Here is a 27,634-nt window from a genome sequence, read left to right on the forward strand (position 1 = left end):
CTTAAACTAATTTTTACCAAGCAGAACATACACATGGTGTTAACGAACTGAATTACCAAAGCTTACGGAATGGTGAATTTTGAAAATTTTACTTTCGTGTAAAATGTGTGATAATATTGTTTTATGATATTTGTGTAGTATGACCTGACCGGATTCTTTTGTAGGAACATTTTACTCTAAGATTAAATCATGTCCCTTGCTTTTTAACCTGTTCTAAAATCATCGTTCCCCGACGTTAAATGGCCGTACAACCCCTTTTTTAATACTTGTCTGTTTTATCTCTGTCCCTTGTTGCGGAAAACAACATAAAAGTACGCTTTTTTCCCAGACTTTATATACTTTGTTATAAAACATAGCCTTAAATAATAATGAGAGTTTAAAAAGAGCCTTTGGAAAAAATGTTTAGTGCCCCTGTCTTTACTAAAGGACGCGTTCCTGCTTTCAACTTTCAAAGGCTTGGAAATAAAAAAAAGGCTTTTATCTTTTTTTAGAAACTTTTATTAGGTAAGTTTCCCTGTTTATTAGTGTGGCTCAAATCTAAATTTGATTTCCGATTCAGTTGAAATTATGCATAAGTATGTAAATCGGATGACAATGCTATATTATGATGATATGGAGCTGATCTGATGATGGAGACAGGAGGTGGTCATAGGAATTCTGTGATGAGACAACGCAAACTAATTGTGATTGGGGTTGTTAGAATTGTCTTGATAAGTATTAGTTGCTTGTGGAAAATAAAGTACAGTCAGTGATAAAAGCTTGTACCGAAATTGTTTTTTTACTGTACTGTTCCTAAGCAATTATATTTAACACCATGTATCTTGATGTATCACTGTCCATGTATACAATAAATACAATCTCGCCAAATGAGTGTTTGCTTAACAACAGTTTTGAATTTAGAGTCTGGTAGCTCGGTGACATTTTTGGTATCTAGTTATAGAATTTCCCAAGAACGACTTTCTTGTTTTACCAGTCCGTAAGTTACTTTAAGCTTTCCTGTGTTTCTTGACTTTCTTGTAGCCTTTGGCTTATCATTAACACTCGTTGGGAAACTGTGTAAGCTTTTCCTTACACACATCATTATTTTAGATATACATAGCGATGGCCGAGTTAGAAATTCTTAGAATATGTATTTCCTTAAATAATTCTCTTAGTGACTCACGCGACCCCAGGTTGTAAGTTGATATGATAGCCTTTGTTTACAAAATGAATATTTAATCAGTATTAGCAGCTGATCCCCACAAGATAAGACCAGTTGTTTACATTAAAAGGGCTTGCACCATAAACAACATAGAAAATTATGTCTATTACGAATAACATTGACCTTTGGCTTCTTGAAGCTGAAAAAACAAATACCGATACATTTACTAGAGATGGGCCGACTATTCGGTGTTCGACGTATTTGGCAAGTTTTCCAATAATCTTATTCGGCCGAATAGGTTAAAGTAGTAGTAGTAGTAATAATAATTTTATTGTACACAGCACATGTTTACATAAAATTTACAAGAAGGTACAAAGGCGAACTTATCCCTATAAGGGATCTCTTCCAACTAACCTTAGAGTATATGAGAGGAAAAATAAAATAAGAAGTAAGTGCTTACTGTTCGGCAAATATATTTTTATTATGTTTGTCTTGTTGCAACACTAAAAAGTAAGCTCCTCCAGAATTGTTCAAGTATTCTCTTCATTAGTCACGTGTTCCGGCAGTTATTACGAGTTATACACATTATAAGATATGTTGAATCCATAGAAAGTTTTGATTCTTTGGTGAGTGTTGAAAATTGGTAAAAGCGATAGTCGGGTAGGTAAGCGGGGTTCGTAGGAAGCGATTCATTCTTTAGCTGCTAATGTAATTGGCGCGTTTTCAAATGGTTTTTAGAATGTCACTTGGAATCCTGATATGACTACGGATTAAGGCTCTAGTGAGTATGAGGAAATGACAGACTCCGTTAATGCAGAGAATGCAATGACAGTTGTATGTCAAGGTGCTGAACCAAAGACAATTCATGAAGCGCTGTCAGGACATGATAAAGTACATTGGAAGGAAGCAATTGTGGATGAGTACAAGTCATTTGAAAAGAACAGAGCCTGGACATTGACAACATTACCTGCTGGAAAGAAAGCTGTAAAATGTAAATGGATTTTCAAAAAGAAACTTGGATTGGAAGATTTGCAACAGCCAAATTAACCATAGTAGAAGTAAACATATAGACATTCGACATCATTATGTGCGGCAAGTCGTAAGTGATAAAATTATTAACTTAGAATACTTGTCTACTGATCAAATGCCTGCGGATGTTTTGACAAAGCTTCTAGGCAAAGACAAACATTTTAATTGTGTTTCTAATCTTGGTTTAAACTGTTCGGTTTAAGGGCAGGTGTTAGAACATATAAACCAAACAGGTTTTAAACCCAATGTTCCTTAGCTGGAAGCTATTTGGTTTTGTCTGTGGTTCTTTATTTTGTCAGTTTACAAACAAATGAATACATGTATCGTTTTGCTGTCTGCGACAATATAATGTTTTACTCTATTCAATCCTGGTAGAATTCCACTCCAAACCCAATATTTTATTCGGCAAACTATATTCGGCTCATCCCTAGCATTTACACAAACTGAGGTGCCAAAGGCATTATGGGCAAAGCTGATTGAAACCAGGAATCGGTTACATTTGTTTATTTACAATTACGCTTTTTTTGGAACTTCATAAATACGGATGCCGTTTGTACCAATAAATGGTTATCTCTAGCGGATTTTGTATTTACATCTGCGCATTAAAATAAGAATTTAGGTTATATTTATACCAGATGAGTTTTCGAATCAAGTTCTTTCCAGCAGGTGGAAGGTGGAGGTATCGGAAAGAAATATATAATACGATTGACAAAAACTACCCTACCTCCTTTTCCGGGCCTTAATATAACTTTATGCATATATAAATCGGTTGACTGGTTTAAGCGTGAAAGGGTAACAGACAAATGGGCAGACAGATAGAATAATAGGCAGACAAAGTTACTTTGGCATTAATAATATTAGGGTACAACTAGTTAATAACAGTGACAGAACAAACTAGAAGGGGAAAGCAAGCCGGTTTGATGATTAGATAATTCAATGTTAATTAATACGATGTAATGTAACGCAATGAATTTAATGATGATGTAAGGGCCTCCGCTAGCTGACGTGGACGCCCGCCACGTGCGCACGCTCGCGGGTCCTGTGGGCCTACCGCGAACCACGTTCGACGTGTTACCTCTCTGTCGGACTTGTAAATTCGTACGTAAGTGTGACAGGGAGGCGATACGTCGAACGTGGTTTGCGGTAAGCCCTCTGCTCCCAGGCGAAATCCGTCGACCGCGCTCGCGCCAGTTCTGTTCATACAATTTCTTATTAGACGGGGCGTCCGTTCCGAATAATCCCCATTAGCAAACGGAGGCCCTAAGGTAACGCATTGGACCGGCAATCCAAAGATGTGTATTCGAGTCCCACGTTGACGAGAGTTGATCATTGTTGATTTTTTCATTGTGATTGACATATGTACATACAATATATAAGATGTTTTGAAAAGGTGTGTCCCGCCGAGTTTCTTGCCGGTCCATATTGAGATAACCTCCTCCAATTGAGGACTTAAATCTTCTCGGGTCAGAGGTGTAGGGTTAGAGCCGGTGTAGCTTTATTTGACGTTCATAAGCGCATTGTAATATGCCTACAAATAAACTATCTTTATCTTTAATGTATTTTTATTTTTGACCCTGTAAAACCCTGAGCTTATGTAATAAATATAGCTCATGGAGCTAATAATATATAAGAGCAAAGAGCTAATAAACGAAAAAAATTTCTGCAAAAAATAATTGTAGCCGCCGTGCAGGTCAGGATCTCGACGACTTAAATAAAACTTCGATTTATAATGAAGTGAAGTATAATCTTCCAAAGGGGTACTGGTTTACAAGGGTTCTTGTCAAAACGGTTCAATGTAGAAAATAGGTGTCGAAAGTATGGAGGATGATGAAAGAGTGATTTGCAATATTTGATTTGATCAGTACAAAAGGTTTAGATTTAAATGCTTCCAATTGGCCGCGATACAGATTATGTGGAGCGCTCCTATTGGTGATTTTAAAAAGCCTCCGAATACTAGCCGAGCCCGACGGCTGCGTTTAGATACTGCATTGATTTTTATATAATAATAAGTTGCATTCGCAACAATAATAAAATAGCATTGTTGTCCTTACCTATACAAAGTTTTAGCTACAATAGATCATAATAATATTAGGTTACTTTATGCTATTTTACACTTTGGACGATTCGATATTACCTTAAAAACAAACTTCTATCCAAACTCTGCCTTAAATGAAACAAAGGTGCTTATAAAATGTACCGTGTGAATTTATTGATCTGAAACTGTTGGTGATCTCTGATTCGTAAATGTTTACTTTCAGTGCGTGTGACTTGCTGATATGAGTTGGTGGTTAGTAGGTAAAGTATTGTGAAATAACGTAACTACGATAAAAAAAGTTATAGTATAACCTTCACTTGTCGATTTCTGGTCCTTTCAACTTGTTATAATATATTTACGGCCCAATTCGAAGAATAATTAAGACACGTTTCTTGGAAAGATCTTTAAAAGATCGATAACTAAACGACATGCCAAAATTTTTGTTAATTTCGATTCCGCTGTGATCCCAATAAGATCTGGTCAAAGTGACATTGGTTGCCCGAATCGAGCTGCTTCTGTCAATTATACGATATACAAACGATATCTAAATGAGAACTTATCTAAACCAGAACTTATCATTATCGTACCTCTTTCATTTTTCGAATCGGGCCATTATTCACGCTTAATACGCTTTCATGCAAACGCATTTTAGTGTCGTTCTCTTAAAAATCTTAAAAAGCTTTTATTTAACATTGCATTGCAAATTATCTATGTAAAAATTTTTTTTTGTACAGATCAAATCTTGGAAGTTAAATTTGATCCCCTTCCCGGTTTCCGATGAAACTGAAAATTTGCGTACATATGTAAGTAGCGTGACCCGCTACAATAGGTCAATACCTGGTCGATGTGGCCCTCAAAATACCACAAGTACCTGTGGCAATTAATGAAAAAAAACAGAGTACAAAGACTACAAAGTGGCTTAACGTCTTAATTTTTGTCAAAATCTAGTTTATATAACGGGATCCATGAGGAATCGAGGGAACTCCGAAAATCGTATATGAATGCAATTCTTAGTAGTTTTTTTAAATAAATCATTTAAAAAGTGACATTTGATGAACTAGTATTGCTGATGAAGATCCTTCGTTAAGTTTGTAAAACAATTAAGGTTTTAAACAACATTTCAGTCAATTTCTATTTGTGATGATCGAATTCTACGAGGAATCGAGGGAACTTCTTAAATCTACTTGAAGCGTTTTTTTAAATTAAAAAACAAGCATTTGCGTTTAAACAGTGATATTTGTTGAAATAAAATAGCTCATAATATGAAGACCCAGATGTAGTAATCCTATTTTGTTACATTGATGTTATTTCTTGATATTTAAAAGTCAATAAAAAACAATTTCTACACAAAATACAGTAAAATGATAACTATTTACCAACATTGTAGTACATAAAAATGAAAGCGCCCAAAATTATCATTTAAGAGGCGGATTCACTAGAACCTGGCATCTCTTTAAATAAAGCGCCTGTAAGAAGTTTTCAAGCAAAAGTTTTCTAAAGTGATCGTCGTAACTGTCCTAAGAGCGTGTTGAGTACTTGGTCTCAGTTTTCTACGATAAAATCTAGTAAAAGTAACTTTAGTATCACTAGTGTTAGCTGAGCGTGTTATAGTGAGTTGCTAGTTTTGTAGATTCAAACTATTTTTAGTGTTCGGTAGTAAAGAAATTTGTGTGCGACTAAGATATGATAAACTTTTGTTATTGGTGTCTGAAAACTATGTTTCGATTCTGGTATTTATTTCCAATATATGTATACTTAATGATTTGAAAAGCAAAAATCTATTCGAGTGTTATGCCAAGAAAATAGAAACTAGTTCTTAATCATTTTTTATGATTATAAACCCGAGTATTGAATTAATATGAGAAATTTTATTGTAAGTTACACTACGCAATTTTATTTTTCAATTTGAACCTACTCAGAACCACAAAATTATTCGATCTGAATAGGAGAAGTGTGCCACCCAAGATGTTCATTTCAATTCCGTTACCTTTTTCATACATTTGAAATGAAAGAATTGAAATATATATATAGATTTTGGGACACTTTTTTTCTCATAGGTACTAGGATCGAATAAGCTCGTGGTTACGAGTAGGAATAATATGAAAAAAAAAATGCAGACCTACAACTTTAAATAGAGGTATAATGGTTCATAACAATATCACTCTTGTTCTAGTATTGTCGTCCCTCGCAGTGGTATCAGCAAGGTACCAATTCCGCCCAACAGTGATCAACTACCCGAAAAACGCGGCGTTTTGGGCAACGGACTTCTTCGTGCACGGCTGCAAGACTTTCCTTACTAAATGCGCTCAGTCGTACAAGTGAGTAACGCAACTGGTCTGGACTGGACGGACTGGACGCACACGGCGCGCGGCGCGGCGAGCTGGGCGGCAGGTGGTGCAGCAAGCCGACGCCGCTGTCGTCCACAGGTTCATTCAAGGCTATGTCGCAGTCGGATCATATAATTCGGCCTATTACATTATGGCTAGCCGTTATCAAAAACAGGGCCATTTTGAAATGCGGCGGTTAAACGATTAGCCGGATGCGTCTGAATGAAAATAAAGTGTTCAGTTTTTCAGAAAGTTTTATTTAGCAGTTCATTTTGTTAATTAGCTATCCAATACTTTACTTAGACTTCGTGAAACAGATCCTAAGTGTAGTAGGTACCTTTCAAAAGTTTCCTAATTAAGTTTATTCAAAATATCTATATCAGATGTCACTTTTAGCTCGCTCAACGGCCTTGAAGGTTTGAAAACTTCATACAAACTTAAAGTTTTAAATGTGTTTTTGCCTCTATTTGATATTTTTATGAGTTCAAAATATGCAATTAACGAAATATAATTGCAAAGACATACCTAAACCCGAAATTGCTACTTTTAAACCCAGTATTTCATTTTATACATGTTAAACCGCGCGCCGTAGGAAAAAAATGAAAAACTTAAAGGAGTCCAATGCTAATTAATTAATGAAATTTAGTGTTTGTATGAACTTGGCTATTTTTACTTCGTTTGAAAAGGCTACAAGTATATGAGATCCGTACTTTTTTAACAAATTTCGTTATTTTAGACTTAAACCTAACTTTTAGTAGCATTTAGAAGTTGAGGTTCTGAATAACCCCGTCAATTTTTTGTGATCTAGGTAAGCGCATTTCTTCATTGTTTCATTCAGTTGGAGGTACACTAAAGCAATTAAAATATATTTTTCTATTTTTAAATATCAAATAATTTATTTGCTAGAATACAATCAAGTGGATGTTGTCAAACAAATTTATTAGATACCTACAGTGTATTCAGCTTGCTAGTCGGCATGCAAATCTTCAAATACAATCATTCTTATGTCATACACTCATTTATATTCAAAGAACATTATTACATTGAGACTGTAATTGATTCACAGAGTAACCCATTTTCATAGCTTTTTAGTGTAGTTACGAATTCTAAACAAAAATATCCGTTAAACAAATTATTTACATACCCCGTTCTAGAATTCATTCCATCCGCCCGCTAGAAAAATATTGTTTGTATATTATAATAATTGCAAATTTATTACTTTGTCCACGTTTGATAATGGTAAAATGTTACTATGTAAGTTATTACTCAATGTAAAATAAGTTTTTTTATACTACGTCGGTATCGGCTGATACGACCCGCTTGATGTTAGTAGTAGTAGTAAAACACTTTATTGTACAGAAATAAACATAAAACAGGACAGAACATACATCATTTGTACAAAGGCGAACTTATCCCTTTCAGGGATCTCTTCCAGTTAAACTTTGAGCAAATGAGGAAGAATTGGAGAACGGTAGGCATCAAAACTGTACTAAACGGCATAGAAGAAAATATTTAATTTCCTAAAAGATAGGTAAACCTATAAGTCCTATAACTTACAATATATAAATGGGATATGAAATAAAACAAATATGTAAATAGTCATATTTAGTTATAATATATAATGCATTCTATACTATATAATACATATATACAAAACTACCTAAGGGCACATATCTTTTAGTTTATGTTCCGTCCGAAAGCCACAACTTTTTTTAAATTCGCCTTTAGCGATGCGACCGATTGACACCGTACACAGTACACAGTAAAAGACTTGTCATATGATCGGTGTTTGTGAGGCGGGATAGCCAGAGAGAGATTTGCACTGGAACGGAGCCGGTGCCCGCTGCAATCTGCTAAAAATTTAAATGTCTCCGAGAATAGGATGATAATGATGGTAATGGTCCGGAGGAGTTACATGCGCATTGCCGACCCGAACACTTAAACGCTTACGGTGTATCAACCGCGAGCAATGCAGTATCTCGCAGCTTATTATTACGAACGTAAGAACAATACTTCTACGCATATTTTGAAAAAAAAAATTACTTCTTATTTCTATAAAACAATGACCTTCACGCCGGTGTTTTGGGCTGGGGCTGCGTTGCAGACCTTTACTCCGGACTGAAAGTCGGACGACAAATCCACTCTGAAACAACTGCTTAACAGAGAATAATAACTATAAAATAAATATTTTTTACAGAATGCAATCTGTCTGCGCTGTGTCATACAACAACGAATACAGAACGTTCCCAAACTACTGTGAAATGCAATATGTGAATTGCAACACTTGGCGAAGTAAGTATAATTAATTATACTCATACAAAATGTGAATATTATCTTAGGTGCCGTAGTTTCAGATAGTTAAAAAAAAAACGTAGCGATTGTTTATTCGTACATAATATGGTCATCAAAAATATGAACAGCAAATGAGGCCTTTCTCTAATAGGTAACTTCATCGATTCGAAACCTGATTATACAACCTACGATCGATAAAAATAACACGACCAAAACACGATAAATTGCACCATTTTTGAAGTGAAAACTTCTTTAGCGGCGCTGTGCACTTTTTGTGATGGGGATTTTTTTTTAAACTCGCGACAGGTCACGTGACCCGCAGATTCGTCAGATTGAAAATTCGTAAGACGGACACGTGACCTGATCGAAAAACTGTTACAATGTCATTGAAGCCAGTAGACCGCCGGCGCGGCGTAGGAGAGGAAGTATTGTATTTTCCCACATAAATGATAGTACTTTTACTACTGATAATTAAAGCAATTCGTGCAAAATTATTCCCTAACCATTCCAAAATATCAAAATTGCACAACGTTAATATTCAAGTTTCACTTCTGCCGGCACTCCCGGAGTGTAACCCGTTATTTTTTTTCAATTTTTGCACAAAAGCAAAAATATGAGAATTGCTTCTAAAATGAAATGCGCAAGTTTATTTCTGAACGATCTCATCGATTACTTTTTGTCTAAAAAACACAATTCAAAACAATGATATCCGTGATCATGGACACGCACAGGCGACGCCCACACTCACACTCAATGAGAGAAGATGTTGAACTTACAGCGCCTTGAAAGGAAAAGGTATAGGTACAGTCAAGGTATTATTTATCGACACGGACAAAGTGCCAAAAATATGTATACACGACTTTATTGCCTATACATTAAAGTAGCGTGTACATCAGCGATAAAAACGTAGGTATTGGAATTAACAACTTGATGGTATTTGAAATACTAATAATTCAGTTACAGTTTATTATAAGACCTTTATATTTTACTGGCTATGAGGATGTTTCCCAAACATTTATGCATGAGTCTGCATGATCTAAATAATGACTTTCGTGTTTTCGAAAACTTTAAGAGTTGTACCAAAACTCATTACATTTTGATGGAAGCTGAAGAATATTCAATGAGCTAAGCAGTTTGCTTTAAGGTAAAGCCAGGAAATTAGAAAAAAAAAACAAAAGATACGGCGCGCCGCGCGAAACTTGCGATGGAAGATTCTTGCAGTTAAAAAAAAATGGGTATGGGTAAAAATACGTTTAAGGAAAAGTACCTGGGCGACCGAGCTTTGCTCGGTTATAACTATTTATTGTAACATGGTGGTGTATAGGTGATAATCTTAACTACATTTTTTTACTAAATTAAACTTGTCTAAAACAATAAAAAATAAAAAAATATATATAAACTTGAACATATAAAAAAAAAAACAAAAGTTAGTCACCGGGCGAGATTCGAACCCGTAACACTCGTTTAACAGTCCGCGTCTTAACCCGCTGGACCAGACGGACAGTAGCCGGTAACACGAAATTAGCGACCATATTCTGCGTCGAAAGGAAAACGCAGGAAAACTCGAAAATACGCGTTTTCCCAAACATAATACTAATCTAGATCGATTGTTTACCCCCAAAAACCCCCATATACCAAATTTCAGCAAAATCGTTAGAGCCGTTTCCGAGATCCCGAAAATATATATATATATATATATATATATACAAGAATTGCTCGTTTAAAGGTATAAGATAAATGGTATAGTTAATTTTCAAAAACAAAATATTTTTATACATTTTTATTAAAAGTACTTAATTGTTGCATATTATAGCGTTGTTGTACACGGGCATTACATTTGATTCAACCAAAAAATTGAAATTCGTGACATATCGATGTCATTTTGAACATCAATCGTCCGAGATAGTACTTACGTTTAGTAGCAAATGTATAAACTCGTACTAAACACTTTCCAATATGTAAATAGGACCTAAACCAAGTGTTATATGTTATATTAATAGATAAAAATAAATTATTGATTATCTCCGAAATGGAGTTAATTAGTATACCGGTGTCTTCGAGAAAGTCACTTAATTTGAGCTCAGGAATGCACCCTTGAAATTAACGGAAATAAAACACGGTGTATAAATGTAATAATAAGAATGTCGGATTTAAGTATCAGAAACTTGACTGCGCGCGGCAACTTGTATTTATTCATGCAAGTACTAATTCGGATCTGGTTCTGTAAATGTGTATATGTATATCCTATACGGGCGATAAATTAAACCAGATATAGAATTTATGCGTGCATGGAAGAAGAGAAAACAACAAAACACATTCTCCTAGACTGCAAACGGGTAGAAGTATACAGAAACAAATACCTAGGGACTCGTGCACACTAGGAGAGGCAGTTAGCAACCTGAAAACTTTACTAGTCTTCGTGGAGGAGCTGGGGTGGTTAGAGTAGCGCTACCTCGATTTCACGCAAAATAGGCACAATGGTTGGCGATTTACGAAAAATGCCCAGAAGCACTAACTATCCGTGTAATCATAAATAACCAAGTTTTTTAAAGTTACACTTAATTTCGACCCCGTAATTATTTTTTTAATCCCCGAGCAGGAATGTTCTGCAAACATTACAATACATATAACATGACGTATACGAGCTTTTAATAGTTAATGCCAACAAGCTTTGACAGTTACTTTAAAATACTCGTATCTCGTAACTTGTGTGGTTCTTTACTGCGGGTTGAATTATTTTGTTTGGTTTTTTTTTTACCTTTATTTAACGAGCTTAGTCTAAAAGACGATGCCGCTCAATAGTACACATCGAGAAGTGTTCTTACACTAAAACATTTAAAGCCTAAACAGCTCATTATTTTCGTCTTCGGATGCCCACCATCACCATACTGAACAGAGCTCTAGCCTCCCTTGATTGAGGGGAAGCTAAAAATTTTGTTTGGTTAATAATATAATTGTATTTCTAGGAAAATTTTATCTCCATATACTTCTTAGGTGCTATTCTAACCGTTTTTATATTCACCCGTATTGAATTTATACACTGTGCCCGTTTTTTTTTAAATATGGTATGATAGTCCCTTTTGTCACATAACGTAAAATTGTGTGAAAGAAAAGCTTTCCTCTTATTTAATATTTAAAAACAAATGTAATGATTAAACATTTTTTTTTCAGATTGGCGAATTTTCAAACGAGAGTCTTGCTAACAACGCGTCAAGATATTTTAAAATATATTACTGCAAATAACATGTATTTTATTTTGAATCGAAACACAATACTGACTTAAAAATATATCTAAGGACATTGCAACCGGTTTATGAATTTTAACTTAGTATACTTTCACACTTAATAAATTAATTAATGAATATTAGGGGACATATTCTACAGATCAACGTGGCCCCAAACTAAGCAAACCTTGTACTATGGGTACTAGGCAACGATATACATATATAGATAAATACATACTTATATACATAGAAATACACCCATGACTCAGGAACAAATACCTGTCCTCATCGCACAAATAAATGCGCTTACCGCTAGTCCAACCCACCAGAACTATCGGCTTCATAGGCAGGGTCATTACCCACTAAGCCAGAACGGTCGTCAAGATGTGAAATTATTTTTCATTTCACATTCAAATCATTTTCTAACTAATAAATTAAAACGCTTGTCGGCTAGCTTATTCATCACACAAATAAATGCCCTCACCGGGATTCGAACCCAGGGCCATCGGCTTCATAAGCAGGGTCACTCTCACTACCCACCCGGTCGTCGACTTAATTATATTTTTTATTTCTTTAACAAAATTAAAACTCTTGATTAATATACTTTACAGTACATATCGTGCTACTTTACTGCACTAGTGCGAAAATCAGCATATTACGTAACTATATCGAAAATTTAAAGGGTCATGTACTGTATTGCGAATAGGTAATTCGCAACTCGTGTGGATTTAAAACACTCCCTTCGGTCGTGTTTTAATTTACCGCCACTCGTTTCGAATTTCCTATTTTTCGCACTTGTATCGTAATGTACTATTATTTACAATAACAATATACGTAATGGATATATACAGAATTATTATAACTAGCTTAAATCTAAAATAGGCCCTTGAGGCATTCTACCAAGTATGCTGGCGGCATTTGTTGTATCGCAATACTTATACGTTGTCCGAGGAAGCCGCCAGCTCTTCGGTCACCAGTTACGTCAACCAGATGTTTCGCGATTTCTGCAAAAACTCTTTATGTTCTTCATTTCATGAAATATAACAAAGAAAGAATTCTCAATTTCTCACTGAAATCAAAAATTTCCTATAAATATATTACTTGTAACTTTTAGACATGGTAAAAGGGCGATGATATATTGCGGCTCACTAATTTTGTGTTACTATGTATGTACCAAATTTATTTTAGGAACAGAATAAGAAAATAACGGAAATAAAAAACGATTTTAACACTACTCGTGGTCGGTGAGATAATTTTATTTTTATTAAAAACTGATCGGCGATTGGGTCTAGTCACACCTGATGGAAAGTGAAGACAGGGCCTAAGATGGAGCTCACCGGTTCAGTAGTAGCCTATTCACTCTTGCTTTAAAGAGACCGAGGTCATATTTATCAGGGAATACAGATGGCGGGAGCGCATTCCATTCTTTAGCCGTCCGTAACAAAAAAGAGGAGGCAAACCGTTTAGTGCGAACAAATGGAATGTTTACCACGAACGGGTGAATTCGCTCCCCACGCCTGGATGTCCGATGATGGAAAGGGGAAGGTGGGATCAGATCGTGCAGTTCCTGTGCGCACTCCCCGAAATGTATCCGATAGAACACCGATAGGCTAGCGACTCGACGGCGATGCTCAAGGCTCTGTAATTTTGACTTGATAGATGGGTCATCGCCAAAAAGTCTATGAGCCCGGATAATGCTTGCGTTTTCTTCGTTGAGCGGGTCCGCTACATTCTCTGATCTTCTTGTCTTTTCCCTCACTCATCAGTGTCAGTCAGTGTCCAATCACAATAACATAAAATGCATAAGGCCCGAAGGCGAAAGGGATTGATATTTCAACTTTAAAATTAAACTAAATGCAGGCACGATGTATGATTGATAGGCCATGATTGATTTTTGTCAAGTGAAAACCACGTCTAAAAATTATGATAAAAATTCGTATACACCGTGTTTTTATTGAATTCCGTTAACTTCGGGGTATCGGTAAGAACGTTAAGGGAAACTAAATGGCATAGTTAATTAAAAAAAAAACTTTTTTTATAAAAAGTCATTAAATGTTGCATATAGCATTGTAGTAACACGGGCATTACATTTAACTCAACCAAACAATTGAAAACTGTGACATATCAAAGTCATTTCGAACATCAATCGTCCGAGATAGTATTAACGTTTAGTAGCAAATGTATTATCTCATACTAAACACTAATCAATATGTAAACAGGCCCTAAGGCAAGTGTACACGCTCGTAAGGGCCTTATAAGATAAAAATTAAATATTGATTATCTGCGAAATGGAGTTAATTAGAATACCGGTGTCTTTGAGAAAGTTACTTAATTTAAGCTCAGGGATGCACCCTTGAAATAAACGGAAATAAAAAAAACACGGTGTATAAATTACACACAAAACTAAAGCTCGAGCCTCATTTTAAATAAAAAATTTCGGGTTTCATTAAACTCGCAGCTGTTTGAGTTTGAACTAACAAACGCTTTTACTAGCTTCTTCAAAGGAATAAGTTTTTTAATTAAATTCGCCTAATACTTTGACGCGATAAAATACTTTTGGGAGGGATAATCTTAAATATGTAAACAAATTTGAACCTTATTCCACGGCCCTATGTTTTAAACTGTATACATTATTAATAGAGTTGCGTAAAGTCGTAATGTTTATTGCTCTATAAAGTAATTCGTACTCGTAAAAGAAAAAGTACAATTTTGACTGTTCCCTTAATATAGCCACATTTTGTTACTTAATGAAAACATTAAAATAGGGCTAAAACAAGCATACGAGTTACTTACTACCTTCCGCATAAAACCTGCCCAAAAACCTCGGCGCCAAGGCTCAGAACTGGTTTAAAAAATACTGGTAAATACCGGTTTATTTCGGTTTTCCTCCGAACTTTTATAAAAACGCGAACGGCTTAAGATCTTTATTGGTTTATTCGACAAACGACGATATGGCCGGCCGGTCTGGTGGTGTGCCACGTAAACATAAACACAGACATAGGCGGTTTTTATTGCTCTAAGCCGGTTAATTTGACAAGAACTGTTCTCATAAAAACCGGTTTAAAGATAACGGTTTTTTGAGTGAAACCGAAATTAAAAGGTTTTGCGCCAAATACATGATAACAGTTTGGAAATTTAACCGGTTTCCGGGGCTTACTCGGCGCCAACGACCTAACTTTTAAAGAACTGTACGGCCCGAATCGAACTTTAATATACGTCAAAAACTTACTAAAGATCGTTTTTGTTTGAAGAAATGTCAGTTTTGACACTGACATATCCGATCCATATCGTATCTTAAGCAAATTTTTGACGAATCTTAAAGTTCGAATCGATTCGGTAGTGTAATATGTAATTTAAGACATATTTTCACAGGATATTAAAAAAAAGTTCTGTACAGTCACGTTTGAAAATATCGATACGAAAAATGTACTTACCAAAAATATTTATACACTACCTTAATACATGAGCAATAAAGTCGTGTATACATATTTTTGGTATCGATATTTTCAGACGTGACCGTACAATCTAAATGTTAATCTTATAATATATTATTAATAAAAATGTTAACATGACATTACAGTTGAATGCGTCACGAAACTTAGACTAACAGCAATAATAATTAAAGCCTGACCAGTAATATAATTATGATCACGCGCCATATTGCAGAATTTCATTGGAACTAAATTTTTCATACTAAACTAAACTGTCACCCTATACATGGGAATAAAAGCGCCCTCTTGACAATGATCATATATTTCTGGTCGGGCCTTATAAGCTTTATCAATTATTAAAACAATAATACCACATTATCAAATTAAATTGGAACAGTTGAGCACCTAGCATCCATCGCCTCACAGAATCTCAAGGAATTATAGGAACATTCTTACACACATTGACTAAGTCCCACGGTAAGCCAAGAGGGCATGTGTTGTGGGTACTCAGACAACGATATATATAATATACAACTACTTACTTAAATACATAGAAAACATCCATGACTCAGAAACAAATATCTGTCCTCATCGCTCAAATACATGCGCTTACCTGGAGTCGAACCCACCTGAACTATCGGCTTCATTGGCAGGGTCACTACCCACTAAGCCAGAACGGTCGTAAAGATGTGAAATTATTTTTTTATTTCACGTTCAAATCATGGAAAAACTAATAAATTAAAACGCTTGTCGGCTAGCTAATACTACCGAGCAAGAACCTATACCTAGCTTTTTTTTTTAAACAAAGCAATTAAACAAGAGGCGTGACGATCAAGATGGCGCTCGAACCGGAAGTCAAATGATATCGTATAGCTGTTACATCTTATAAGCATCACGATCTGTCAGTGCCATTTCTTCAACCAAAAAACGTCACTTTTGACAATGACAGATCGGTGTCGTATTGCTGTGGCATCTTATAAGCAATTGACTTCCGGTTCGCGCGCCATCTTGACAGTCACGCATCCTGGTTAATTACTTTGTTTTTTGCTGATAAACATTGTTTCAAGTGTAATATCGATAGCTTAGTATACAGTAAACTAATGTGGTAGTGTTCTAATTGGTTCGTTATTTCATTTCGAATGCACTTACCAGCGTGAGCGATCTTCAGGATCGCATTAAAATGAGTTCAAAACCCTAACTTTGATTGTATGGGATTGTTTTTTGGTAGCGGGATGATATCGTAACGAACTAAAGAAGCATACCAGACCAACTGATATATTCACAACGGGTATGTAATGTTTAATATAATTATAAAAAAACTATCGCACACTTGCCATAATGCCATTTCATAATCTATTACTTGTTATAATGTCATTATTATTACACGTGGATTTTGTTATATTATTATTAAATCTAAACCATAATTGATATAATGCCCTTTTTTATATAACTTTTAACTACTATGAAGACATATTGTATTAAGCTTTTGTTATATTATAATTTAATATGATTTAATATTTTATACAATCAATAACTGGTCTCTACTGTTTACTATAAAGTTTTAATTCATAATGAATTGTTTGTCCGCAATTTGATATTTCTAAGAAACGCGTAGCGTTTCAGGATTGTCGTAAAACAAATCTAACCTAACCTAACGTAGCTATAGGATAACCTTAAAATTAAATCCTGAGATTCCTGAGAAGTTAACGGTTTCAGAATTATGACTAATGATAATCTGACAATCATTACATTATGTCAAACAAAGGGTTCCGATAAAAAACATTTTTTTTAATACGGGGTTCTGTGGGTTCACAGTTTTAACCTAACCCAAATTGAAGAAGCAGGAGCGACTTCCAGATACGGGCGGTGGACTTAGGTGGAGAAATAATGCAGGAGCTTCCAAAATTTACCACTTTTAATGAGTAATAAAAAACTACATGGTAGGTAAGTACTATATGTACGTATGCGTTGCTGGTTAGATGAAGAGTGGGGCGTGGGCCGCGCCCGCGCTGCTGTCGCTGTGTGTGTATGTGTGTCTCATGCATGGCACACATATACGAGGCGTTAACATATTGGCCCCCCAGGAACCGAGCTCTTGTCTTCTACTGGCAATGGGCATAGGCGATTGAAGGCGCGCCGGACAGTTCCAGACATGGTGAGTACATCGGCCACTCGGGATATTCCATCAGTGCCGGGATAAAGTTGTGTTACTCGACCCAGTAACCATTGGTTTGGAGGCAGTCGGTCGTCCTTGACAAGCACCATTTCTCCTAATTTGAGTTGTCCTCCATCTTTGGTCCAATTGTGACGTTTTTGGAGCTCTGAAATGTATTCATTGTAAAATCGATACCAAAAGTGGGCCTTTAGTCGTTGAACTCGCATGTAACGTGACAAGGTGCAGATGGCAGCAGATTCAGGGGCCTGGGGAGATGGGAGCAACGTGTCTGTTCGTCCGATCAAAAAATGTGACGGAGTGAGGGCTGAAAGATCCGAAGGATTTGAAGATAAAGGTGTGAGGGGTCTTCCGTTTAAAATTGCCTCGGTCATAATTAAAACGGTATTCAGTTCTTCATAGGTTAAGTTGGTACCAGAAATAATTCGCTTTAAATGATGTTTGACTGACCGAACTGCACTCTCCGCTAAACCATTAAAATGGGGACTATAAGCAGGTGAAAAGTGGAATTTTATTGATATTTTTGATGCATCAGAACTTATTTGATTTGAACTTTGTTTAAGGAATCGAAATAATTCAGTGCAGGCTCCCACAAAACAACGACCGTTATCAGAGTAAATATGTGCAGGTTTTCCTCTGCGGGCTATGAATCGGTGCAGGGCGGCCATGAATGTTTCACTGGTCAGATCAGTCACAAGTTCGATGTGAACAGCCTTTACGGCAAGGCAAACGAAAATGCATAAGTAAGCTTTGAATAACTTGCTACCTCTACCTTTTCGGTTCAATATCATTACTGGGCCAGCATAGTCAACAGCCGTGCTAAAAAAGGGATATTCTGCATGAACCCGAGGTTCAGGAAGATCACCCATCCTTGGCTGTCTAACCTTACCGGAAAAACGACAGCATTTTATACATTTTTGCACAGTTTTTCTAGCCAAATTTCTACCACCAATAACCCATATTTTGTGGCGAGAGCTGGCTAGTAGGAGCTGTGGTCCACCGTGCAATAATAACATGTGGTAATATCTGAAAAGTAAGATTGTGACGTGATGTGATGAATGGAGTAATATAGGGTGTTTTGTGTCAAAATGGTAAAATGAGTTTGACAACCTACCTCCTACCCTTATAAGAGCGTCTTCGGCATTAAAAAACGGGTTCAACTCATTAAGTTGGTTTTTAACAGGCAACTTATTGTTGCGTTTTAATATATCGTATTCCTTCAGAAATGTTTCACGTTGGGCAAATCTGCATAAAGCATTTAACGAGGAATGAAGCTCGTGAATTTTTAAGTGCCCAGCGAGTTTATTGTTTGGATGCATGTAATTGTGTATAAAACGTTGAACATAGGCTACAACGCGCAGTAATTTATTCCAATTTGAAAACCTTTGAATAAAATCAGAGATGTAGCTGGAATAATCATCTTTTTGGGTAATTAATGTGCACTGAGCTTTGAATTCAGGCAATTCGCTTTCTTTAGCGTAATTTGGTTGGGCGGGCCATGACGATTCGTCTCCTAATAAGAATGTAGGTCCTGTCCACCATAAAGGACATACTTCTAACTGTGCCGGAGTTGCACCCCGAGATCCTATGTCTGCTGGATTCATGTTGGTGGGTACGTAATGCCATTCTGATGGTTTAGTCCTTTGCAAAATTTCTTGAATTCTGTTATTGACATAAGGTTTAAGCATATAGTTTTTAGATGATTTTATCCACCCTAAAACAATTGTTGAATCGCACCAGTAAGTACAACGATTGATCTGTAGCCTAAACGATGTTCTAACCTTTTCCACCAAATGAGCGGCTAGAAGGGAACCGTTCAGTTCCATTTTAGGAATAGTTAAAGGCCTCAGAGGACTTACGCGGCTCTTTGCCATCACTAAATGTACTGACACACGGCCGTCTTTATCTACGGACTTGAGATAAACGCATGCTGAGTAAGCATGAGTGGATGCGTCACCAAATGCCACTAATTCAATAAATGCAGGACTATCACATACCACGCATCTTGGGATCCGAATGTTATTTAGGGCACTCAGTGAGTTAACAAATTTGCACCAAACTTCATGTATATCTGATGGAACTACTTCGTCCCAACTAATTTTAGATGCCCATAATTTTTGAAGAATTATTTTAGCTGTGAGCACACATGGATTTATTAGGCCCAACGGATCAAAAACCTGAGAAATTACGGACAATATTGTTCTCTTGCTAACGGGATTATTGTTTTTAATGGCAACAGAATACAGAAGTTTATCTTCTTTACAGGCCCATATCAACCCTAAGGTTTTCGAGTATTCTTTGTGGCTAAGGTTAAATAAACCATCGCTAGTATTTTCGTTAATTATGTTGTTAATTATGTTTGGGTGATTTGAATACCATTTGCGCAAATGGAACTGACCTTGCTGAAGTTGTTTTATAACCCCTTGACAAATGTCTATTAATTCGTCAGCGGTTGACGCTCCTGTGATGAGGTCATCAACATAAAAATCATGTTGTATGATTTCAGAAATGGTTGGATCATGGCATTCTACGCCTAGTTGCTTGAGACACCTTGTGGCTAAATATGGGGCGCTGGAAGTACCATAGGTGATGGTTTTGAGTTTGTAAAGTTTAAGTTTTTCCTGGGGCTCAAAACGCCATAGAATTTGCTGCAGTTCCTGTTGCTCTGTATTAATGTTTACCATTCTATACATTTTGGCAACATCTGCGGTTGCTATGAATTTATGTTGTCGTAATCTTATTAAAATACTTATAAGGTCATCCTGCACTCTAGGACCGACCATCTGAATATGGTTAAACGACAATCCCGACGCAGTGACAGCTGATCCGTCAAAAACGACCCTGAGCTTCGTTGTCAGACTAGTTTCACGAACCACGCCATGATGAGGCAAAATGTATGTATGGCTGTCTGTTTCGGGAGTTGTGTTTTCCTCCATGTGCCCTAAATCAATATATTCTTGCATGAAATCGCAGTATTGTTTTTTAAAAGATGGGTTTCTACTAAATCTACGTTCCAGTGCTTGAAATCTGCTTAACGCTCGATCGTATGAATCCCCTAATCTATCAGGAGATTCCTTCAATGGAATAGTAACAATGAATCTTCCTTCAGAATCTCGACAAAAGTTCTCTAAAAAATGTTTCTCGCATTGTTGCTCTTCCATTGACATTGGTTTATGTTGAGGTACAGATTCATGCTCAAAAAACTGGGTTAATTGTTCCTGTAATTGATTGTCATGTGAAACGACTGCGTGATTGCAATGAACTGCATTTAATTGATGAGTTTTTTGTGAACCGCCACCAACCAACCATCCTAACTTGGTCTTGCATAGTACCGGCATATTTTTACCCAATGAAATAATCTCTGCACCCACTGCAATGTTCCAGAAAATGTTAGCTCCGAGGAGCACATCAACATCGGACGGGGTATTAAATGTAGGGTCAGCTAACGTAATATTAGGAGGAATATTTAACAATGCTTCATTAATGCGAACTATAGGCACTTGTCGTGTAACGCGCGAAACGACAAAACATTCGAGATGTGCTTCATATGGTTCTGAAAGGGAAGATATAGTGACATTGCATTTTTTTGTTAGGCGAGAAGTTTGCTCTTCTAACCCATCAACTGACGACGCGGTGGAGACAGTTGATAAGTTTAGTTTTTGACTTAGGTTTTTAGTTATAAAGCATGATGTGCTACCGTTATCCAGTAATGCACGAACTGTATGCTTTTGTCCATTTTTATCTGTAACGTGTATTAATGCTGTGGACAAAAGCGCACAGTTGTTTTCAACTGCTGATAAGGCAATGTGGTTCTGTGAATCATCATAGTCGTCACTTTCTCTCTCGCTATGATACTCGTCTGTCTCGGGAGAGCTGATCTCGAGCGGTACCGGCGGCGCGGTACAAAGGGCGATGCTGCTGTGCGGCGCGGGTGACGCAGACGACGATGCATCATGAGAATGTAGTAAGCTATTTAATGGTTTGTTACACAGGCGACACGGACCAATCCTGCATGCGTTTGCGCTATGCCCTTGACGTAAGCAATTTAAGCATAATTTTAATGACTTAGCCTTTTGCATTCTTACGTCAAGTGAAAACGATTTAAATTTGAGACAACGATACAGCGCGTGGTTGTTTTTACATAATGGACACACGAATTGTCGTTCTGTTGGAGGGGACTGAGAGGTAACAACTAGAGATTTATGACGACTATTTGTGCTGTCACTCTGTCGGCGCTTGTTGTTGGCATCCTCCATGGTTTCCAATAAATCAGCACGACCTTTGACAAACTCTAAAAATATTGCCAGTGTGGGCAAAGCCGTTAAGGTGCTACGGTGTTCCTCCCACTCGCGCGTAGTTACAGCGTCGAGTTTTTGTGACATTATATATATTATAATTATGTCCCAATGTTCAGTGGGCAGTTTAAGAGTTTTTTAGAGCCCGTAAGTTCCTATTAACAGTATCAATAAGATTGCGCAATGCCTTAGGATTTTCTTTGACTATCTGTTCAAAGTTGAATATAGCCTGTAAGTGATTATTGACCAGAAGTCTCGAGTTATTGAAACTTTCGCAAAGTAAATCCCAGGCGACGTCATAATTTTCAGCCGAGAAGTCAAGCGATCGCACAATCAAAGCAGCGCTCTCTTTTAACGCAGCGCGTAAGTAGTGAAATTTGTTTATTTTAGGTATAGATTCATCTAAATGTATCAGTGAGCTAAAGGTGTCATGAAATTCCAGCCAGTCTTGATATTGTCCCGAAAAGGTAGGTAAATGTATTGTAGGGAGCTTAATATTTGGCCTTCCTTGATGCACACAAGAACCTGAGACTGACCTGGACTCCAGCGCGGGACCCGCCGAGTTCCCGCTCCTCGCCAATACCTCTCGAGCGAGCGCAACTGCACCGAAGTATCTCGACTCAAAGGTTTCACGCTCAGCATACTGCTCATCTGGAATTTCACAGGAATTTTCTATGTCAGATTGCACAGAATCATAATCGGAGTAAATCTCTTCAATTTTGGTCAGGCGAATATTTATTTCACTGATCTGCAGTCTGTTTAAGTTAGGACAGCTGTTAAGAGGATTTAAATAGGTTAAGAATTGAGTGACTTTCGTTTTAAATGTAGCTCGCTGCTTGATTAATGTTTTGTACTCGGGTTTGTCCATGACTTATGCAGTTAACTAGTTAAGGTACTTACAAAGATTATTGTAATTCTGTAATCGAAAAAAGTTAACCCTTAACCACCTACCTACCGTCTCACAGACTCATTCAATAATAAAAATGGTATAATTCTAAGTGTGAGCATCGGAGAAACGTGTGTGTCCATGTACCTTCCTCCCTCCCGCCTCAGTGCCGCATCACCGCTCGCCGAGGTCGGTCGTGCACGCGTTTAGTTTTGGTGAGTATATTTCTGCCTCGGTCCGTCTCTGAGACGGGTGGTAGGTGCTTACGTTTTTTTTTTCTTGGGGTCTCGGAGACGGGTTGTAGGAGGCTACGTAACTATGCACTCTTATTTTCTTTACCAAGGCAACTGTTTGTCTAGTATAATAGTCGGTGACCTTGTCTTCGTAAAAGTACACTTATTATTTTATGAGCGACGAATATTACTTTAAAAGTTTTAAGTGTTTTTCTATGCATCTAAGTAGGTTTGTAAATACTTAAAAATGCTCTAAATCGCATACTTTTCCACAACTACAACGATCATTTGCCAACACTCCAAAACGCTAATGGTGTTGAAGAACGCTTGGAAGTGCGCAAAACCTGCTCTACGTGTGACCCGAAGAAGAAACGCAGAACGCAGTACATGTGTTTCGAATGCAAAAAACCAATTTGCCTAGAATGTGCGAACAAATTGTGCATTCGCTGCCGCGAAAAGCAGTAACTTGGTGGTCTGCAATTTTATTAAAATAGTGCCTTTTTTGTACCGTTATATTGCTAATTAGCTTTGTTGATTATTAAATAATAAGAAATAATTACTTGGATCTCTATAAGAAGTTATAATTTACGTTGATCTCACCTTTTAAAGGATATATTGTTCCTAGAGTAAAATTAAAGACTGGCGCCATATGTTTAAGAAAAAAATATGTTATGTTCGTGTTTTTGATGTTATTTTTATATTAATAAACAATTTAACTTGGGTAATTGTTGTTTCTATTTCCAAAAACCTATATAAACCATAACATTTAAAATATAAGGTCGATATTATGTAGCCGTCCTAAGGACGGGAGGTAGGTGCATGTGTAATAAAAATAGTAGGTAGGTAGTTAAGGGTTAAGCAAAAATCACTAGCAAATAATAAACAAATGATTGGGATACTTAAATGTTGTTTATGAGGAAGCGTAATGAGAGTGCAGTTAGGCGAGCGAAGTGCTAAAATAGCTAAGTAGCAAGTAGAGATAAGGCCGGTAGCAGTTGCCGGGCGCCGAGCGCATCCAAGGTCAAGACCCGCAGCGCGCGGCGAAATGCATCAGCTGGAATATGCACAAAAATGTTGCGATTAACACTTCAGCTATTTTAGGCTAAACACCGTAAGTACAGATCTATGGGGTTTTATAGCTATACGACTCAAGATTACACAATGGGAAAATATGATTTAGTTGTAGGATTTATTTAAGAAACGAGTAAGTAAATAAGATTAACTATGCTCTTTACTGACTACCGATTAACTAAATATAATTGGCAAATATTTACGACTAGGTATTATTTAGCGTTTCTAAACTGTGCGAATAACACGGGCAATTAGGTAGCATAAGAATTTAAAGTAGCTTGGTAAGTAGGTATGTAATGAAATTGTTTAAAGAACTGATTTAGTTAATTAACGTTTAAGGTACTAATTAACATAGGTATGTTATACGTAATGACGTTATGAAATTAATGATTCAATATGATAGGTAAGAATTCGCGTTTAAGGTGCGAAATAAAAATAAGTATAGGTATGCACAGGTGCGTAAACACTTAGGTATAAGGAGGGATTTTCGTAAAAGGGAAAGTATCGGAACAAACTCACATTGACACGACTCCCCAGGTTCTCACTTCTCACTTTCACTTTACTCCTATAGTGGCCGTGATTTCTTTCTTTATTTCCAGTTAATGGCAATCCCCTTGGAACGATGACATCTTCTGCTCCTTAACGTGTAGATACGCAGTTGAAATGTAACTCCTTTTCTCAAAATGTCCACGTAACGGTCCGTCTCGTTAGCGCGATCCTTTGTTCTTGTGATCGACGTGTCGATTAAAGGTTCTTTTGTATCCGGCTCGAAGACCAAAATGAAGAAGCAGGAGCGACTTCCAGATACGGGCGGTGGACTTAGGTGGAGAAATAATGCAGGAGCTTCCAAAATTTACCACTTTTAATGAGTAATAAAAAACTACATGGTAGGTAAGTACTATATGTACGTATGCGTTGCTGGTTAGATGAAGAGTGGGGCGTGGGCCGCGCCCGCGCTGCTGTCGCTGTGTGTGTACGAGGGCTGATCCGAAAGTTGTTAGTTGCTTAGGCTGTACTTATGCAAAAAAAAAAATATTTATACTATTGTGAGGGATATTTCAATGCTACTTATGACCAGCATTTTTATTTTTATTTAATGCAAATAGTTTTTTTATTATTATTTTCAACTGAAAGCTGTTTTGTATGGAGTTACGAATTGCTTAGAAAAACGGCAATTTTTGGCACAATTAAATGAATTTCGTATTGAAATCTTTGAAAATTGAACTTAAATTTACCCAGGACTGATTATTATCTTCCTTCTGATATTTTCAATGTATAAATAAATAATTAATCTTATGTGCATATATATATTTTTTTAAATATCAGAAATGTTTACTTTTAATGAAAGGACTCATCGTTGACACGTATTAAATCATAATAATATTTACTCAATCAAAACAATTTATACGTAAAAGAACGGCCGAGATTCGTCATTAGTAGCACCTAAAAAACTTTTGTTTTTTTTTTTACAAAAACTGTCTACAAAATGACAGCGCATATGGAGTCTCAATTACTGATTTTCATGACTGATGGTTAGGCTTCGACGCCTCGAAGTAGAAATAAAATAAAAACAAAAATAAGCGTTTTCTATAAATGTATTTACACCACTTTAATAAGTACTGAAAAATCCCTCACAATAGTATAAATAAATTTTTTATCGCATGAGTAGAGCCGAAGCAACTAACAACTTTCGGATCAGCCCTCGTATGTGTGTCTCATGCATGGCACACATATACGAGGCGTTAACACAAATTTTTAACAGACTTTTATTTACTTTGAGACCTTCACATAATTATATAATGTCACTAGTAAGAACGAATACATTTAAGAGTATGTAATAATTATGGCTATAACCATTATACCAAGAATAACATTATGTGTGTCGTTGGTAAGGTAATTATGTCTTTTATTACGTTATTCAAAATAACGATATATGAAACTATAATTGGGTAGTTCTGGATTAAGTATCATTATTATGAAGACATTCTATTATTCATTACAATTCCAAAAGCAATTTGCTCGGTCTTTGATCTCTCTCGACTTCGTTTGATTTTATATTCATAAGGTTATTAAATCCCTGTAATATTTATTTACAAATTTAATTGCCGTTTCGGAGAAAAATGATGTCCGTTTGGTTATTTGAAAGTATTCCGTAAAGGAATTATTCATTACTAAGAAATATTTTTTCAAAAGCTTCCGTTCAAGGCGGTCAAAAAATTTAATGTTAGATGATAATATTTTTTACCCGACTAACTTGGCTAGCTATACAACCAAGTTAGTCGGGTAAAAAATATTATCATTGGCAGTATTAAAACGAAAAATAAAAAGGTAAGAGTCAAGCCCGCTGATTTTTATACATTAATGAACAAATCATAAAAAAATTAGGTGTAGTATATATCCCAACATGCAGTCTCTGATTGCAAGTCCTACGGAAAAAAAGTAACGGCCGTCTATTACTTTAATTAGTGATTTTGCAGTCTTATTTTATTTGGTTTCCTTACAAAATTAAAAATAGTGTTTCCAAAATTAAAAATGTATTCGGGTGGAAGGTACTATTTCAGTCTCGGACTATTAACGCTCTCACGTCCCTTGGTTAACAATTTACTATTGCGGTCGGTTCCCTAACCTGAGTATCTTCCGATACAATTAGTATGGCAACTTGGTTGCTTAAGGTGGGACATCGACCGTACATATATCACCCTGCCCCAAACAAAAGTCTTTTTGACCCAGTGGTTGACTGGTAGAGAATGCCTTAAGGCATTAAGTCCACCATTCGTACTTAATATTTTATGTTCAATAAAGTATAAATAAATTCAATATCATTTGATATTTACCAGTCGCTTTTCGGTGAAGGAAAACGTCGTGAGGAAACCGGACTAATCTCAATAAGGCTAGTAGTAGGCTAGTTTACCCTCTGGGTAGGTCAGATGGCAGCCGCTTTCGTAAAAACTGACTACTGAAAAGTGCCTACGCCAATTCTCGCCAACTGCCAACCCCAAGCTCCCATGAGCCGTGGCAAAATGCCGGGACAACGCGAGGAAGACGAAAGTGTAAATAAATAAATAAATATATGTTGCTACTTTACCGCCCTAGTGCGGTAACTCGCACCATACGTGCGTATGTCTAAAATTTAAACGACTATAATGTACTGTAAAACATTGTACAATACACGTGCGAACAGGTAATTCGCAACTCCTGCCGATTTAATTTATCACCACTCGTTGCGAATTTCCTATTTTCGCACTTGTATCGTGTTGTACTATGACTAGAGATCAACAATAAAATTGTGTAAAGATCTGGTTGCAGGTTTCCAAGTTTTCATTATTTATATCTGATGACATTTATTCTGTATTAAAAAAATTACAATAGTGTATTGTACAACGAGGGGGGCAAGTAATATCTTGGAAGCGACTGTGGTTGCGGTGTGGAAGCGAATTAAAGCCCCGAGTTTGCAATATTCTTACCCCCGGAATTACACACAATATTTCTCATCACAC

At 36.5% G+C, this 27,634-nt stretch overlaps 2 protein-coding genes across 3 annotated transcripts; one reads left to right on the forward strand and one right to left on the reverse strand.

Moving 5' to 3' along the window:
- Positions 1-92: 92 nt before the first annotated feature.
- On the forward strand, positions 93-12,067 carry LOC133529670 (uncharacterized). The gene is made up of 5 exons (XM_061867439.1): positions 93-504; positions 4,429-4,465; positions 6,379-6,523; positions 8,730-8,824; positions 11,996-12,067. Exons 2-5 carry the CDS (start codon positions 4,447-4,449, stop codon positions 12,025-12,027), a joined length of 291 nt encoding a protein of 96 aa, XP_061723423.1. The 5' UTR covers positions 93-504; positions 4,429-4,446; the 3' UTR covers positions 12,028-12,067.
- A 5,309-nt stretch (positions 12,068-17,376) lies between these two features.
- LOC133529500 (uncharacterized) lies at positions 17,377-25,107 on the reverse strand. Of its 2 annotated transcripts, XM_061867221.1 has the most exons (3): positions 24,657-25,107; positions 22,484-22,598; positions 17,377-17,800 (listed from the first exon to the last, which is right to left on the reverse strand). In XM_061867221.1, the coding sequence occupies exons 2-3, from the start codon at positions 22,596-22,598 to the stop codon at positions 17,544-17,546; spliced, it is 372 nt and encodes a 123-aa protein (XP_061723205.1). In that variant the 5' UTR covers positions 24,657-25,107; the 3' UTR covers positions 17,377-17,543. The 2 variants fall into 2 exon arrangements, with proteins under 2 accessions (XP_061723205.1, XP_061723204.1); XM_061867220.1 differs by having other exon boundaries at positions 17,377-22,598.
- Between the last annotated feature and the right edge of the window lie 2,527 nt (positions 25,108-27,634).

The sequence above is a fragment of the Cydia pomonella genome, chromosome 21 (assembly GCF_033807575.1).
Source record: "Cydia pomonella isolate Wapato2018A chromosome 21, ilCydPomo1, whole genome shotgun sequence".
Classification (NCBI taxonomy): domain Eukaryota; kingdom Metazoa; phylum Arthropoda; class Insecta; order Lepidoptera; family Tortricidae; genus Cydia; species Cydia pomonella.